This window comes from Syngnathus typhle, linkage group LG17 (assembly GCF_033458585.1).
Source record: "Syngnathus typhle isolate RoL2023-S1 ecotype Sweden linkage group LG17, RoL_Styp_1.0, whole genome shotgun sequence".
Lineage (NCBI taxonomy): Eukaryota > Metazoa > Chordata > Actinopteri > Syngnathiformes > Syngnathidae > Syngnathus > Syngnathus typhle.
Genome location: NC_083754.1, coordinates 11,411,743 through 11,426,435, shown reverse-complemented (window position 1 = coordinate 11,426,435; position 14,693 = coordinate 11,411,743). Strand labels below are relative to the sequence as shown.

General features: G+C 44.3%; 1 protein-coding gene across 1 annotated transcript; it reads right to left on the bottom strand.

Moving 5' to 3' along the window:
• Nucleotides 1-8,728: 8,728 nt before the first annotated feature.
• Nucleotides 8,729-13,162, bottom strand: LOC133170518 (uncharacterized protein K02A2.6-like). Its single transcript, XM_061303501.1, has one exon. The coding sequence runs from the start codon at nt 12,904-12,906 to the stop codon at nt 9,016-9,018; it is 3,891 nt and encodes a 1,296-aa protein (XP_061159485.1). The 5' UTR covers nt 12,907-13,162; the 3' UTR covers nt 8,729-9,015.
• Between the last annotated feature and the right edge of the window lie 1,531 nt (nt 13,163-14,693).

Below are 14,693 nucleotides of genomic sequence, written 5' to 3'. Positions count from 1 at the left end.
ACCACCTCCAACGTTTGGTTTATGTTTTATAAGCATTTTTAATTTTATTGCTTAAATCGCATTTTCTCGGCGAGCTGAGCACTTTTTCTGAATTGTGCCGCTTCCGTCACTCTGGTTAGGTTGGAATCGAAAAAAACGCTCTCGGGTGCTTTAGAGTGCCGAGTTTATCACTGCGCATGAAGAAATGACCACCTCCAACGTTTGGTTTATGTTTTATAATTATTTTTAATTTTATTGCTTAAATCGCATTTTCTCGGCGAGCTGAGCACTTTTTCTGAATTGTGCCGCTCCCGTCACTCTGGTTAGGTTGGCATCGAAAAAAACGCTCTCGGGTGCTTTAGAGTGCCGAGTTTATCACTGCGCATGAAGAAATTGTAAAGTTCTTATGCTCCTTAAATAAGGCTTCAGTTGAACTTTATACTAGCTTCAGCTAGTTGTTTATTTTAATCACTCCCGTAGTCTCCCGCTAACATTCTTCTTCTACTCCTGCATACATTACGTCATACAGAGTTCCCTTGAGGCTATACAGCCCTCTGTGGGTGATCGTCTGCAATCACATATCATTACATCCCCCTTCCAAACAGGCAAACACAACATGAACATATCGTGTAACACAAAATGTCGTATAACCCATATACTCGATATGATGACAACATACCATTAACTTTTCTGGATCAAATCCAATGAATATCAAACACTGAATTGTTCTTCACATTTACACAACTGTAAAAGTCAATAACACATTTAACATACCAAATACAGTTATACCAAATTGTTCTTCACATTTACACAACTGTAAAAGTCAATAACACATTTAACATACCAAATACAGCATAAGTATGAACCTTTTTGTTTGTTTTTTTTTCTTAATGTAACAGTGCCTAGTGCCAACAACTTTCTTTCACTTTATATTTGTTGAACAGTTCACTCTTGTTCTATGAGCCTCCCAGGGGGCTTTCTAGGTCTAGTAGACCTTCTGAGTGTCACAGTCATTGAGGGAGGTGAAGGAGGATCACTGTGGTGCACATCTGGAGTAGCACCTTCTGGCTGTTCAGCTCCAACCTCCTCAGCTTGATTCTCAATGTCCCGAGTCTTTAACAGACTCCTCCTGTTTCTCCTTAATACCTGTCCATTCTCTGTCTCGACCACAAAAGACCTGGGACCTACTTCACTGAGGACTCTGGCTTTTCTGTCCCAGGACTCAGGACCCTCAATCCTCACAACATCCCTTTCCCGAAGAGGTTCCAGTTGTGTTGCGGTTTTATCATAGTTCATTTTCTGTCTGTACTTGAGTCTCATCCGTTTGTCAGTCAGTCCCTCTGTGTTTTTGTTATCATTGTGTCTTGAAATGTGTGGAAGTGTGGTGCGCAGCTTGCGATGCATGAGTAGCTCAGCAGGTGATGCACCACACTCCAGAGCTGCAGACCTGTAGCTTAGCAAAGCCAGGTAAGGGTCAGCTTCACAGTCTTTTGCTTTTTTCAACAGTCTCTTTACAATCTGCACCCCTTTTTCAGCTTGTCCATTAGCCTGCGGATACAACGGGCTAGAGGTGACATGTTGAAATCCATATACCTGCGCAAACTCACTGAATTCCCCACAGTCATATTGTGGACCATTGTCACTGACAACACATCGCGGGATTCCATGTCTGGCAAAAAACCCTTTCATGTGTGTGATGACAGACTGTGCTGATGTACTGGATAATTGTGCAACTTCTGGATAGTTAGAATAATAGTCTATCACTAGAAGATAGTCCTTGCCATGCAGATGAAACAAATCTGTTCCCACTTTTTGCCATGGTGCAGTGGGTGGGTCTACGATTAGCATCGGCTCTTTTGTTTGTTTGTAATGATGTTTGAGACACGTTTCACACTGCTGTATCATCTCCTCAATGTCTTTGTTGATGCCCGGCCAATAAACTGCTCCTCTTGCTCTCCTTTTGCATTTCTCCACGCCCAGATGTCCCTCATGAATACGCCGAAGCATGTCCTGGCGCATGGATTGTGGGATGACAATCCTGTCTTGTCGCAGTAGCAGCCCATCCGCCACACACAAGTCCGCTCGCACAGGGTAAAACCCTGAGCAGACTCCTCTTGACCATCCATTCTGTAGATGGTGTGAAACTTTCTGCAGCAGAGGATCTTTCGCCGTCTCCTGGACAATTTTCTGTAGCATACCATCTGATGCTGGGAGAGAAGCAGTCACCATGTTTATGTGTGTTTCAGACTCATCAGTCACCGGGGTGACCAGCATGTCACTGTTTGGTGCTGGTGCACGAGATAAAGCATCTGCCAGTACAATATATTTTCCAGGTGTGTAAATAAGTTCAAAGTCGTAGCGCTGCAATGCCATCATCATGCGCTGAATTCTGGGTGACATGTCGTTAAGGTTCTTCTTTCTGATTGTGATGAGCGGTTTGTGGTCGGTCTCTGCTGTAAAGGTTGGCAGTCCATACACATAACTGTGAAACTTTCCACATCCAAACACCAACCCCAAAGTCTCTTTTTCTATTTGAGCATAGCGCTGCTCGGTCTCTGTCATTGACCTGGACGCATATGCTACAGGTTGCCATTTGTCCTCATTCATCTGTAGCAGTGCTGCTCCCAAACCATCTTTCGAGGCATCAGTGGAGATCTTTGTGGGTTTAGATGGGTCAAAGAATGTGAGGACTGGCTCTGTAGTTACAGTTTCCTTTAAATTTTTCCACTCCCTCTCATGTCGACAAGTCCATTCAAATACTGTGTTGTGCTGTAGTAACTCCCTGAGGCATGCCGTCTTAGAGGTAAGATTAGGGATGAACTTTCCCAGGAAGTTGATCATCCCCATGGCTCTCAGGACACCTTTTTTGTCAGTGGGGGCAGGCATATCCAATATGGCTTGCACTTTTGACTGGTCAGGTTCCACACCTTCACTTGTGACTTTGTCTCCCAAGAAAATCATCTCCTTGACACCAAAGAGACACTTGTCTCTGTTCAGTTTTAGTCCATGTTTTTTGACTCTCTGAAAGAGTTTCTCCAGTCTTTCATCATGTTGTTGTTGTGTTTTTCCCCAGACGACCAAGTCATCTATGTAGACTCTGGTGCCGTCCAGACCCTCTATCATGGACTCCATTGCTCTGTGGAAGATCTCTGGCGCTGATTTAATGCCAAATGGGAGTCTTAAGAAACAGTAACGTCCAAATGGTGTGTTAAAGGTGGTGTACTTGCTGCTTTCCGGGTCAAGCCTCAGTTGCCAGAATCCGTGAGAGGCATCTAGTTTACTAAAAAACTTAGCACCAGTCATTTCACTAATGATCTCTTCCCGTTTTGGGATTTGATAATGCTCTCTCTTTATGTTATCGTTCAAATCTTTGGGATCAAGGCAAACTCTTAAGGCACCTGTGTTCTTCTTTTGGACACACGTGATTGAGTTGACCCAATCTGTGGGTTCTTCCACTCGCTCAATGACCGCCATTTGAGTCATTCTTTCAAGTTCTCTTTTCAAGCCAGCTCTGAGCGGTGCTGGCACTCTCCTTGGGGCGTGGACAACAGGCTTGGCATCATCCTTGAGTTGTATTTTGTAAGTGTAAGGTAAAGTCCCATGTCCTTTGAAGACAGAAGAAAACTTCTCCACTATGTTTGCACTTCCCTCACACTGTTTTTGTTCCTGTCCTTTGTCTTGCATGACTACTTTAATGTTGTCAGTATTAATCTGATAGATCCTCTTTACTAGACCTAGATCCTCAGAGGCTTTGTCTCCTAAAAGAGACTCGTGTCCATTTGGCACAATGGTGAATAACAGGTAATGCTGTTTGCCTTTTGCCATTATTTTAAGTCTGCATCCACCTTTTGTCTGTATAGGCTGATTATTATAAGCCTTCAGGGGTGTGACTCTTTCTGTGAATATTTTAGGCTTCTCAGTCAGTGCATTTAAATATTTCTCACTGATCAAATTAGCTCTAGCCCCAGTGTCAATTTTAAATGTTACAATTGTCCCATTAACTAGCAGTGGAGCAGTCCATTTGTCATCTGTTACTGTATTTACAGCCTGATCTGAACCATTAATTCTGGAAGACACTGTCTTAACATCTTCATCGTGTGACACCATCTTTATGAAAAATGTGTCACTCAGATCATCACTGTCATCTGAGTCTTCCTGCACTGTGTGCACACCCCGTCCCTTCTTAGAGAGACACATTCTGGCAAAATGGTTTTGTCCTTTGCACTTTACACATGTTTTTCCAAAGGCAGGACATTGTCTTGGTCTGTGTCGCTCACCACATCTCTTGCAAGTGAACATCTCCTTGTCCTTGTTTTTATTCCTGGTGTCACTGTTCTTAAATTTGCTCTGTGGCTTTCCTTTCACAAACACAGCGTTCACATCCTCGTTATCTTGGTGCGCAGCTCCGTGAGCAGGCTCCCTGAAAGTCAGTACTTGTTGTCGAGCAAGCTCACTGGCTTGACATATTTTTATGGCACCGCTAAATGTGAGGTCTGTCTCCCTCAACATTTTCTCCCGGAGCTTCTTTTCATTTGTTCCAAAAACTATTTGATCTCTTATCATAGAGTCTCTGAGTTCTCCAAAATTACAGGACTGAGCTTTGATCTTCAGGTCGGTGAGAAAATTATCAAATGACTCACCCATGCGCTGAACACGTGAGCGGAATACGTATCTCTCGTACGTTTCATTCTTCTTTGACATGCAATGCTCGTCAAATTTCTTTAAGACCTCTTCAAAGTTCTCTCCGTCTTCGGGTTGAGCAAACACAAAGGTGTTGAAGACTTCTATTGCCTCTGGGCCGGCGATGGTGAGCAGCATCGCTATTTTTCTTCCCTCCGCTCTTCGATCCACTCCGACCGCGGCGATGTACAGCAGGAACTGCTGCTTGAATGTCCTCCAACTTGCATCTACGTTTCCAGTTAGTTTTAACTGACCTGGCGGTTTTACTGCATCCATTGTGTTGCTTCTTTTCTTTTTTTTAACCCCACTCCTGGTACCATGTAAAGTTCTTATGCTCCTTAAATAAGGCTTCAGTTGAACTTTATACTAGCTTCAGCTAGTTGTTTATTTTAATCACTCCCGTAGTCTCCCGCTAACATTCTTCTTCTACTCCTGCATACATTACGTCATACAGAGTTCCCTTGAGGCTATACAGCCCTCTGTGGGTGATCGTCTGCAATCACATATCATTACAGAAATGACCACCTCCAACGTTTGGTTTATGTTTTATAAGCATTTTTAATTTTATTGCTTAAATCGCATTTTCTCGGCGAGCTGAGCACGTTTTCTGAATTGTGCCGCTCCCGTCACTCTGGTTAGGTTGGCATCGAAAAAAACGCTCTCGGGTGCTTTAGAGTGCCGAGTTTATCACTGCGCATGAAGAAATGACCACCTCCAACGTTTGGTTTATGTTTTATAAGCATTTTTAATTTTATTGCTTAAATCGCATTTTCTCGGCGAGCTGAGCACTTTTTCTGAATTGTGCCGCTCCCGTCACTCTGGTTAGGTTGGCATCGAAAAAAACGCTCTCGGGTGCTTTAGAGTGCCGAGTTTATCACTGCGCATGAAGAAATTACCTCCTCCAACGTTTGGTTTATGTTTTATAAGCATTTTTAATTTTATTGCTTAAATCGCATTTTCTCGGCGAGCTGAGCACTTTTTCTGAATTGTGCCGCTCCTGTCACTCTGGTTAGGTTGGCATCGAAAAAAACGCTCTCGGGTGCTTTAGAGTGCCGAGTTTATCACTGCGCATGAAGAAATGACCACCTCCAACGTTTGGTTTATGTTTTATAAGCATTTTTAATTTTATTGCTTAAATCGCATTTTCTCGGCGAGCTGAGCACTTTTTCTGAATTGTGCCGCTCCCGTCACTCTGGTTAGGTTGGCATCGAAAAAAACGCTCTCGGGTGCTTTAGAGTGCCGAGTTTATCACTGCACATGAAGAAATGACCACCTCCAACGTTTGGTTTATGTTTTATAAGCATTTTTAATTTTATTGCTTAAATCGCATTTTCTCGGCGAGCTGAGCACTTTTTCTGAATTGTGCCGCTCCCGTCACTCTGATTAGGTTGGCATCGAAAAAAACGCTCTCGGGTGCTTTAGAGTGCCGAGTTTATCACTGCGCATGAAGAAATGACCACCTCCAACGTTTGGTTTATGTTTTATAAGCATTTTTAATTTTATTGCTTAAATCGCATTTTCTCGGCGAGCTGAGCACTTTTTCTGAATTGTGCCACTCCCGTCACTCTGGTTAGGTTGGCATCGAAAAAAACGCTCTCGGGTGCTTTAGAGTGCCGAGTTTATCACTGCACATGAAGAAATGACCACCTCCAACGTTTGGTTTATGTTTTATAAGCATTTTTAATTTTATTGCTTAAATCGCATTTTCTCGGCGAGCTGAGCACTTTTTCTGAATTGTGCCGCTCCCGTCACTCTGGTTAGGTTGGCATCGAAAAAAACGCTCTCGGGTGCTTTAGAGTGCCGAGTTTATCACTGCGCATGAAGAAATGCCCTCCTCCAACGTTTGGTTTATGTTTTATAAGCATTTTTAATTTTATTTCTTAAATCGCATTTTCTCGGCGAGCTGAGCACTTTTTCTGAATTGTGCCGCTCCCGTCACTCTGGTTAGGTTGGCATCGAAAAAAACGCTCTCGGGTGCTTTAGAGTGCCGAGTTTATCACTGCGCATGAAGAAATGACCACCTCCAACGTTTGGTTTATGTTTTATAAGCATTTTTAATTTTATTGCTTAAATTGCATTTTCTCGGCGAGCTGAGCACTTTTTCTGAATTGTGCCGCTCCCGTCACTCTGGTTAGGTTGGCATCGAAAAAAACGCTCTCGGGTGCTTTAGAGTGCCGAGTTTATCACTGCGCATGAAGAAATGACCACCTCCAACGTTTGGTTTATGTTTTATAAGCATTTTTAATTTTATTGCTTAAATCGCATTTCCTCGGCGAGCTGAGCACTTTTTCTGAATTGTGCCGCTCCCGTCACTCTGGTTAGGTTGGCATCGAAAAAAACGCTCTCGGGTGCTTTAGAGTGCCGAGTTTATCACTGCGCATGAAGAAATGACCACCTCCAACGTTTGGTTTATGTTTTATAAGCATTTTTAATTTTATTGCTTAAATCGCATTTTCTCGGCGAGCTGAGCACTTTTTCTGAATTGTGCCGCTCCCGTCACTCTGGTTAGGTTGGCATCGAAAAAAACGCTCTCGGGTGCTTTAGAGTGCCGGGTTTATCACTGCGCATGAAGAAATGACCACCTCCAACGTTTGGTTTATGTTTTATAAGCATTATTAATTTTATTGCTTAAATCGCATTTTTTCGGCGAGCTGAGCACTTTTTCTGAATTGTGCCGCTCCCGTCACTCTGGTTAGGTTGGCATCGAAAAAAACGCTCTCGGGTGCTTTAGAGTGCCGAGTTTATCACTGCGCATGAAGAAATGACCACCTCCAACGTTTGGTTTATGTTTTATAAGCATTTTTAATTTTATTGCTTAAATCGCATTTTCTCGGCGAGCTGAGCACTTTTTCTGAATTGTGCCGCTCCCGTCACTCTGGTTAGGTTGGCATCGAAAAAAACGCTCTCGGGTGCTTTAGAGTGCCGAGTTTATCACTGCGCATGAAGAAATGAGCACCTCCAACGTTTGGTTTATGTTTTATAAGCATTTTTAATTTTATTGCTTAAATCGAATTTTCTCGGCGAGCTGAGCACTTTTTCTGAATTGTGCCGCTCCCGTCACTCTGGTTAGGTTGGCATCGAAAAAAACGCTCTCGGGTGCTTTAGAGTGCCGAGTTTATCACTGCGCATGAAGAAATGACCACCTCCAACGTTTGGTTTATGTTTTATAAGCATTTTTAATTTTATTGCTTAAATCGCATTTTCTCGGCGAGCTGAGCACTTTTTCTGAATTGTGCCGCTCCCGTCACTCTGGTTAGGTTGGCATCGAAAAAAACGCTCTCGGGTACTTTAGAGTGCCGAGTTTATCACTGCGCATGAAGAAATGACCACCTCCAACGTTTGGTTTATGTTTTATAAGCATTTTTAATTTTATTGCTTAAATCGCATTTTCTCGGCGAGCTGAGCACTTTTTCTGAATTGTGCCGCTCCCGTCACTCTGGTTAGGTTGGAATCGAAAAAAACGCTCTCGGGTGCTTTAGAGTGCCGAGTTTATCACTGCGCATGAAGAAATGACCACCTCCAACGTTTGGTTTATGTTTTATAAGCATTTTTAATTTTATTGCTTAAATCGCATTTTCTCGGCGAGCTGAGCACTTTTTCTGAATTGTGCCGCTCCCGTCACTCTGGTTAGGTTGGCATCGAAAAAAACGCTCTCGGGTGCTTTAGAGTGCCGAGTTTATCACTGCGCATGAAGAAATGACCACCTCCAACGTTTGGTTTATGTTTTATAAGCATTTTTAATTTTATTGCTTAAATCGCATTTTCTCGGCGAGCTGAGCACTTTTTCTGAATTGTGCCGCTCCCGTCACTCTGGTTAGGTTGGCATCGAAAAAAACGCTCTCGGGTGCTTTAGAGTGCCGAGTTTATCACTGCGCATGAAGAAATTACCACCTGCAACATTTGGTTTATGTTTTATAAGCATTTTTAATTTTATTGCTTAAATCGCATTTTCTCGGCGAGCTGAGCACTTTTTCTGAATTGTGCCGCTCCCGTCATTCTGGTTAGGTTGGTGTTCTATTGTTTAATAGGTACATAGAAACCCTTAAGGCAGAGACGGGACAGACGCTCGTTCATGTCAAGACGGAACATACTTTATTGTGTTTCCCCCCAGCAACATACAACCCTCACAACGGTTCCTACCCCGCCTATTACTACATCCCCCTTTCTCAATGGGAAATAACCTTTGTGCAGAAAATTAATACAACAGATTATTTCCTCAACAACTAGCAGAAAAAGGTGAAATGTTTTACAACTCAATACCATCCCAATATACGAACCCAGTGGCAACAACTTAACTACTAAACAATTGGTATTACCAAATCTGACAGCCCAGACCCTGAAGTTAAACATGTGAACTCAAGTAACATAATCTTTAAGGTACTCTGGGGTCTTCCTGACGCGAGAAGGGTAGCTTCTCTCAGATTCTGGTGAACCAGAGAGTACAACAGGAGAGACCGGTCCTTTCAGAGTCTCTGTAGGGTTGCTTTCCCCCATATCAGGGACAGTGATGTGTGGTTCTGGAGCCACAGGTGTGCGTGAGAGATGATACCTGTTTCTCCGGAGATTTCCCCCAGATGTTTCTACGATGTAGGATCTTGGTGTGTTCGCTGTGGACACCACAGTACCTCTCTGTTGCATGTCCTTGACCCACACATGGTCTCCAGGTTGTAAGGCAGGCAATGTGTGAGCCCTGTGTCGTTTGTCAAAATTCCGTTTTTGTTTTTGTCTGTAGCTCTGCTCCTTCCTCTTCACATCTTCCAAATCCGCTCCTTTTGGATCGAGCTGAGAGGGAATGACCGGAACAGTAGTACGTATTTTACGCCCCATTAGCAGTTCAGTTGGACTACAACCATTTGCTAAAGGTGCGGCACGGTAAGCCATTAAAGCTAAGTAGGGATCACTGGACTTTTTTAGTAGACTTTTGACAGTCCTTATTGCCCGCTCCACCTCCCCATTACTCTGTGGGAAATGTGGACTGGATGTGACATGTGAAAACCCCCACATCCGTGCAAACCCTCTGAACTCTTCAGATGCAAATTGCGGACCATTATCTGAGCGTACAACCTCAGGGATACCATGTCGAGCAAAAATAGATTTACAGTGGGTAATCACAGCGTCCGAAGTTGTACACGAAAGCTTGGCTACCTCACAAAACCGTGAAAAGTAATCTACAACCGCAAGATACTGGTTTTTACCGAACTGAAACAAATCTACCCCGACTGTACACCATGGTCTTGAAGGAAACTCAGTTCCTAACATTGTCTCTCTGTTGTTAACTCGCTCACGGGCACATGTGTCACACTTCTCAATGAGTTGCTTCAAATCTTTGCTAAGACCTGGCCACCACACAGATTGTTTAGCACGTTCTCGGCACTTAGTAATTCCTAAGTGGCCTTCGTGAAGTTTGTTTAGCATGTCATCTCTGAGTGTTTTTGGAATGACCACCCTACAGCCTAATAACAACAACCCATTCTGAACAGTCAGTTCACCTGCAAAAGGGAAATATGGCATAAAAGTCTTTTCAATCGAAAACTTGTCTGGCCAACCACTTACACAGAACTGCTTAAGCTGTCGCAAAATGTCATCTTTGTCCTGATGAGACTGAATCTCTTTAAGTCTCTTCTCAGTTGCAGGGAGGCTGGCCACTACGGTGTCGGCGTAGAGGTTGATCTCTTCCTCACGTAGTCTTTCCTCCGAAGACGTCACCGGTGCTCTTGATAGAACATCAGCCGTTGCGATTTCTTTGCCCGCCACATGGGATATGGTGAATGAAAATCTCATGAGACGCATTTTCAGGCGTTGTATACGTGGAGGTAGTTCGTCCAGATTTCTCGCGCCCAGTAGAGGGACTAGAGGTTTGTGGTCCGTTTGAATGTGAAAGTCTTTTCCAATCAAAAACTCAGCAAACCTCTCACATGCCCACGTTGTGGCTAGCGCTTCCTTCTCAATTTGCGCGTAGCGCTGCTCGGTGGTGCTCAATGCGCGTGATGCATACGCCACTGGTTTCCAGTCCATACTGCTTGTTTTCTGCAACAATACAGCACCCAGTCCATAAGAAGATGAATCTGCTGAGACTAGCGTATCAGCTGAAGGATCATACAATGCCAGCCCAGGAGGTGTTGTCAAGTCTATTTTTATGCTTTCAAAAGCCTGAATCTGCTGAGGTCCCCATGACCACATGTTTGTTTTTCTTAACAGATCTCTGAGTGGACGTGTCTTTTCTGCTAAGTGTGGCAAAAACTTTCCCAAGTGATTTGCCATTCCCAGAAATCTTCTCACCTCGGAAATGTTGGTTGGTTCCTTCATGGCTTTCACTGCATTTAATTTCTCTGGGTCGGGGCTAACTCCAGTTGCCTGAATGATCTGACCCAGGAACTTGATTTTAGTCTTTGAAAATTCACACTTATCATTAAGTGTCACGCCCGCGTCCCGTAGACGTGTGAGAGCTTCCCTCAGTCTTTTGTCGTGCTCTATCTGATCCACTCCCCAGATGAGGACGTCATCCATCTGACACACCACTCCCTCCAGGCCTTCTAGGATTTGCTGCATGCGTTTCTGAAAGTGTTCTGGTGCTGAAGATAGTCCAAAGCACAGTCGATTGTAGCAATAGCGACCAAAAGGAGTGATAAAGGTTGTGAGCAGTGATGAGTCTTTTGAAAGAGGAATCTGCCAGAAACCTGCATTGGCATCTAGTTTTGAAAAGACCTTGGCACCTGAAAGCTGTCCAAGCGTGTTTTCAACTGAAGGTAGCTGGTGCCTTTCTCTCAAAACAGACTTATTTAGTTGAGTGAGGTCTGAACATATTCTCACTCGTTCACGTGCGGGCTTGGGAACCACCACCATAGGTGCACACCATTCTGTAGGCTGCTCCACCTTGGAGATGACTCCTTGTTGCTCCATACGAGAAAGTTCCTCTTTAACCTTTGGCAGTAAAGGGATAGAAATGCGTCGTGGAGTTGAGACGGAGAATGGTTGTGCTTCCGGTTTAAGTACAATATGGTATTCTCCTTTCATGATTCCAAGCCCTGTGAATAGCTCCGGAAATTCCTGCTTGATTGTCTCTTTATCGTCCAAAGTAGCTGTATCAAGCCTAGCCACTAGCTGTAATGCAGTGGCTGCTTGTCTGCTCAGTAAAGCTGTACTTAGCCCTTCAACCACATAAATGTCCTCCATTATGCTTTTGTCTCTTCTTTTGAGAGTCGCCGAAAACTTGCCTTTAACCTTTAACTGCGACCTGCCTGGCCCCATCAGCACTTTTCTGGTCTGCTTTAGTTCTTTGAATTGTCCTTTTACATACATGCCAGCTGGAACTGCTGTCACATCCGCGCCTGTGTCAATTTTAAACACAGTGTTAGACTTGTCCATTTCTATTTCTGTCATCCACGGATCTGAAGATTCACAAGCCAATGAACCCAAAAATGAAATATCCTCTGAAGAAAAATCCTCTAATCTTTCTAGATTGACCTCATACATTTTCTTGGACCTGCACATTCTAGCAAAATGTCCCTTCTTTTTGCAATTATTGCATGAGGCATCTTTAGCCGGGCATTGCTGATAAGCGTGACCTTTTGTGTCTCCACATCTTGTGCATGGTTTGGCTTTGGTGGAAAATCCTGGTTTCCACTGCATTTTGTTTTGTTTGGGTCTGGCGCCCCCTTGTGGTTTGATGCGTACACTATCAAGTTGAGTATTAACGACGTCTCCCTTGAAGTTTGTTTTCAGCATTTCTTGTTGTTTCTTGACCATTTCACTCTGTTTGGCTTTTGTAACTGCTTTTTCTAATGTAAGTTCTGGATCCAGTTGCAACAGTTCTGACAAACGCTTGTCTCGAAGTCCAACTACAAGCCTATCTCTGACCATCTCATCGTGTAGTTGTCCATATCCACAGTGTTCAGCTAAACAATGAAGCGCGGTGATAAAGCTGTCTGCCGACTCGCCTATCTCTTGCTGCCGCTGATTAAACTTAGCTCTTTCAAAAATTATATTTCTCCGAGCTACAAAGTGAGCATCCAGTCTCTGCGTGACTCTGCCGTACTCACTCATTTGTTCTGGGGTGAGGTGGAGGGAAACCAAAATGTCCTCCGCTTCTTCTCCCATACTGTAGATTAGTGCATTCACTTGGTTCTCCTCCGCTTGAGTTTCCAAACCTGATGCGATGCGAAACCTCTCAAAGCGTTTTATCCATTTGGGCCAGTCTTCTGCCTTGAACGTGAATTTTTCCGGTGGCATTACTTGATATTGCGCCATCTTTTCGAGCCTCGTTGTTTTCTTCCTCGTCTCCCTTAGCGTTAGCTCCTGCCTAGCCGTGCTAGCGGACTGAAGTTACTTTTTCCACTTGCAACGTCCTGTCTTGCTTGGGACTTACACTAGTCCAGTAGTCTCTTCGCTTCGACACTTTTGGATCCCACTTCTGACACCATGTTCTATTGTTTAATAGGTACATAGAAACCCTTAAGGCAGAGACGGGACAGACGCTCGTTCATGTCAAAACGGAACATACTTTATTGTCTTTCCCCCAAGCAACATACAACCCTCACAACGGTTCCTACCCCGCCTATTACTACAGTTGGCATCGAAAAAAACGCTCTCGGGTGCTTTAGAGTGCCGAGTTTATCACTGCGCATGAAGAAATGACCACCTCTAACGTTTGGTTTATGTTTTATAAGCATTTTTAATTTTATTGCTTAAATCGCATTTTCTCGGCGAGCTGAGCACTTTTTCTGAATTGTGCCGCTCCCGTCACTCTGGTTAGGTTGGCATCGAAAAAAACGCTCTCGGGTGCTTTAGAGTGCCGAGTTTATCACTGCGCATGAAGAAATGACCACCTCCAACGTTTGGTTTATGTTTTATAAGCATTTTTAATTTTATTGCTTAAATCGCATTTTCTCGGCGAGCTGAGCACTTTTTCTGACTTGTGCCGCTCCCGTCACTCTGGTTAGGTTGGCATCGAAAAAAACGCTCTCGGGTGCTTTAGAGTGCCGAGTTTATCACTGCGCATGAAGAAATGACCACCTCCAACGTTTGGTTTATGTTTTATAAGCATTTTTAATTTTATTGCTTAAATCGCATTTTCTCGGCGAGCTGAGCACTTTTTCTGAATTGTGCCGCTCCCGTCACTCTGGTTAGGTTGGCATCGAAAAAAACGCTCTCGGGTGCTTTAGAGTGCCGAGTTTATCACTGCGCATGAAGAAATGACCACCTCCAACGTTTGGTTTATGTTTTATAAGCATTTTTAATTTTATTGCTTAAATCGCATTTTCTCGGCGAGCTGAGCACTTTTTCTGAATTGTGCCGCTCCCGTCACTCTGGTTAGGTTGGCATCGAAAAAAACGCTCTCGGGTGCTTTAGAGTGCCGAGTTTATCACTGCGCATGAAGAAAGGAGATTGTTGTGGACTTCCGGAAGGGTCACACCCAACACCTGCCGCTGACCATCGACGGTGCTGTGGTGGAGAGAGTGAGCAGCGCCAAGTTCCTGGGGGTGCACATCAGTGAGGATCTCTCCTGGTCCACCAACACCGCATCACTGTCAAAGAAAGCCCAGCGCCGCCTGTACTTCCTGCGGAAACTCAGGCGAGTGAGCGCTCCTCCGGCCGTCATGACTGCATTTTACCGCGGCACCATTGAGAGCGTCCTCTCCAGCTGTATTGCTGTTTGGGGTGGCGGCTGCACTGACTACAACTTGAAGGCCCTGCAGCGCATAGTGAACACTGCTGGTAAGATTGCTGGTGCTTCGCTCCCCTCCTTGAAGGACATTTACACCTCCCATCTCACCCGCAAGGCGACCACGATTGTGAGTGATGCGAGTCACCCCGCTCACTCTTTGTTCGAGCTTCTGCCCTCTGGGAAGAGGTACAGAAGCCTGCGCTCCCGCACCTCCAGACTCTCAAACAGCTTCATACTCCAGGCTGTTAGGATCCTGAACTCGCTCCCCCGTTCTGCGTAGCGTCCTGTACTTTTACTGTCTGAACTGTCTGAATGCACACTGGCTGTTATTATTTATTATTTGTTATTGCTCCTATTTATTGTTTGTGCC

Bases quoted from the DNA above. Each gene is read 5' to 3' on its own strand.
- LOC133170518 (XM_061303501.1), bottom strand. From the start codon at position 12,906: ATGGCGCAATATCAAGTAATGCCACCGGAAAAATTCACGTTCAAGGCA.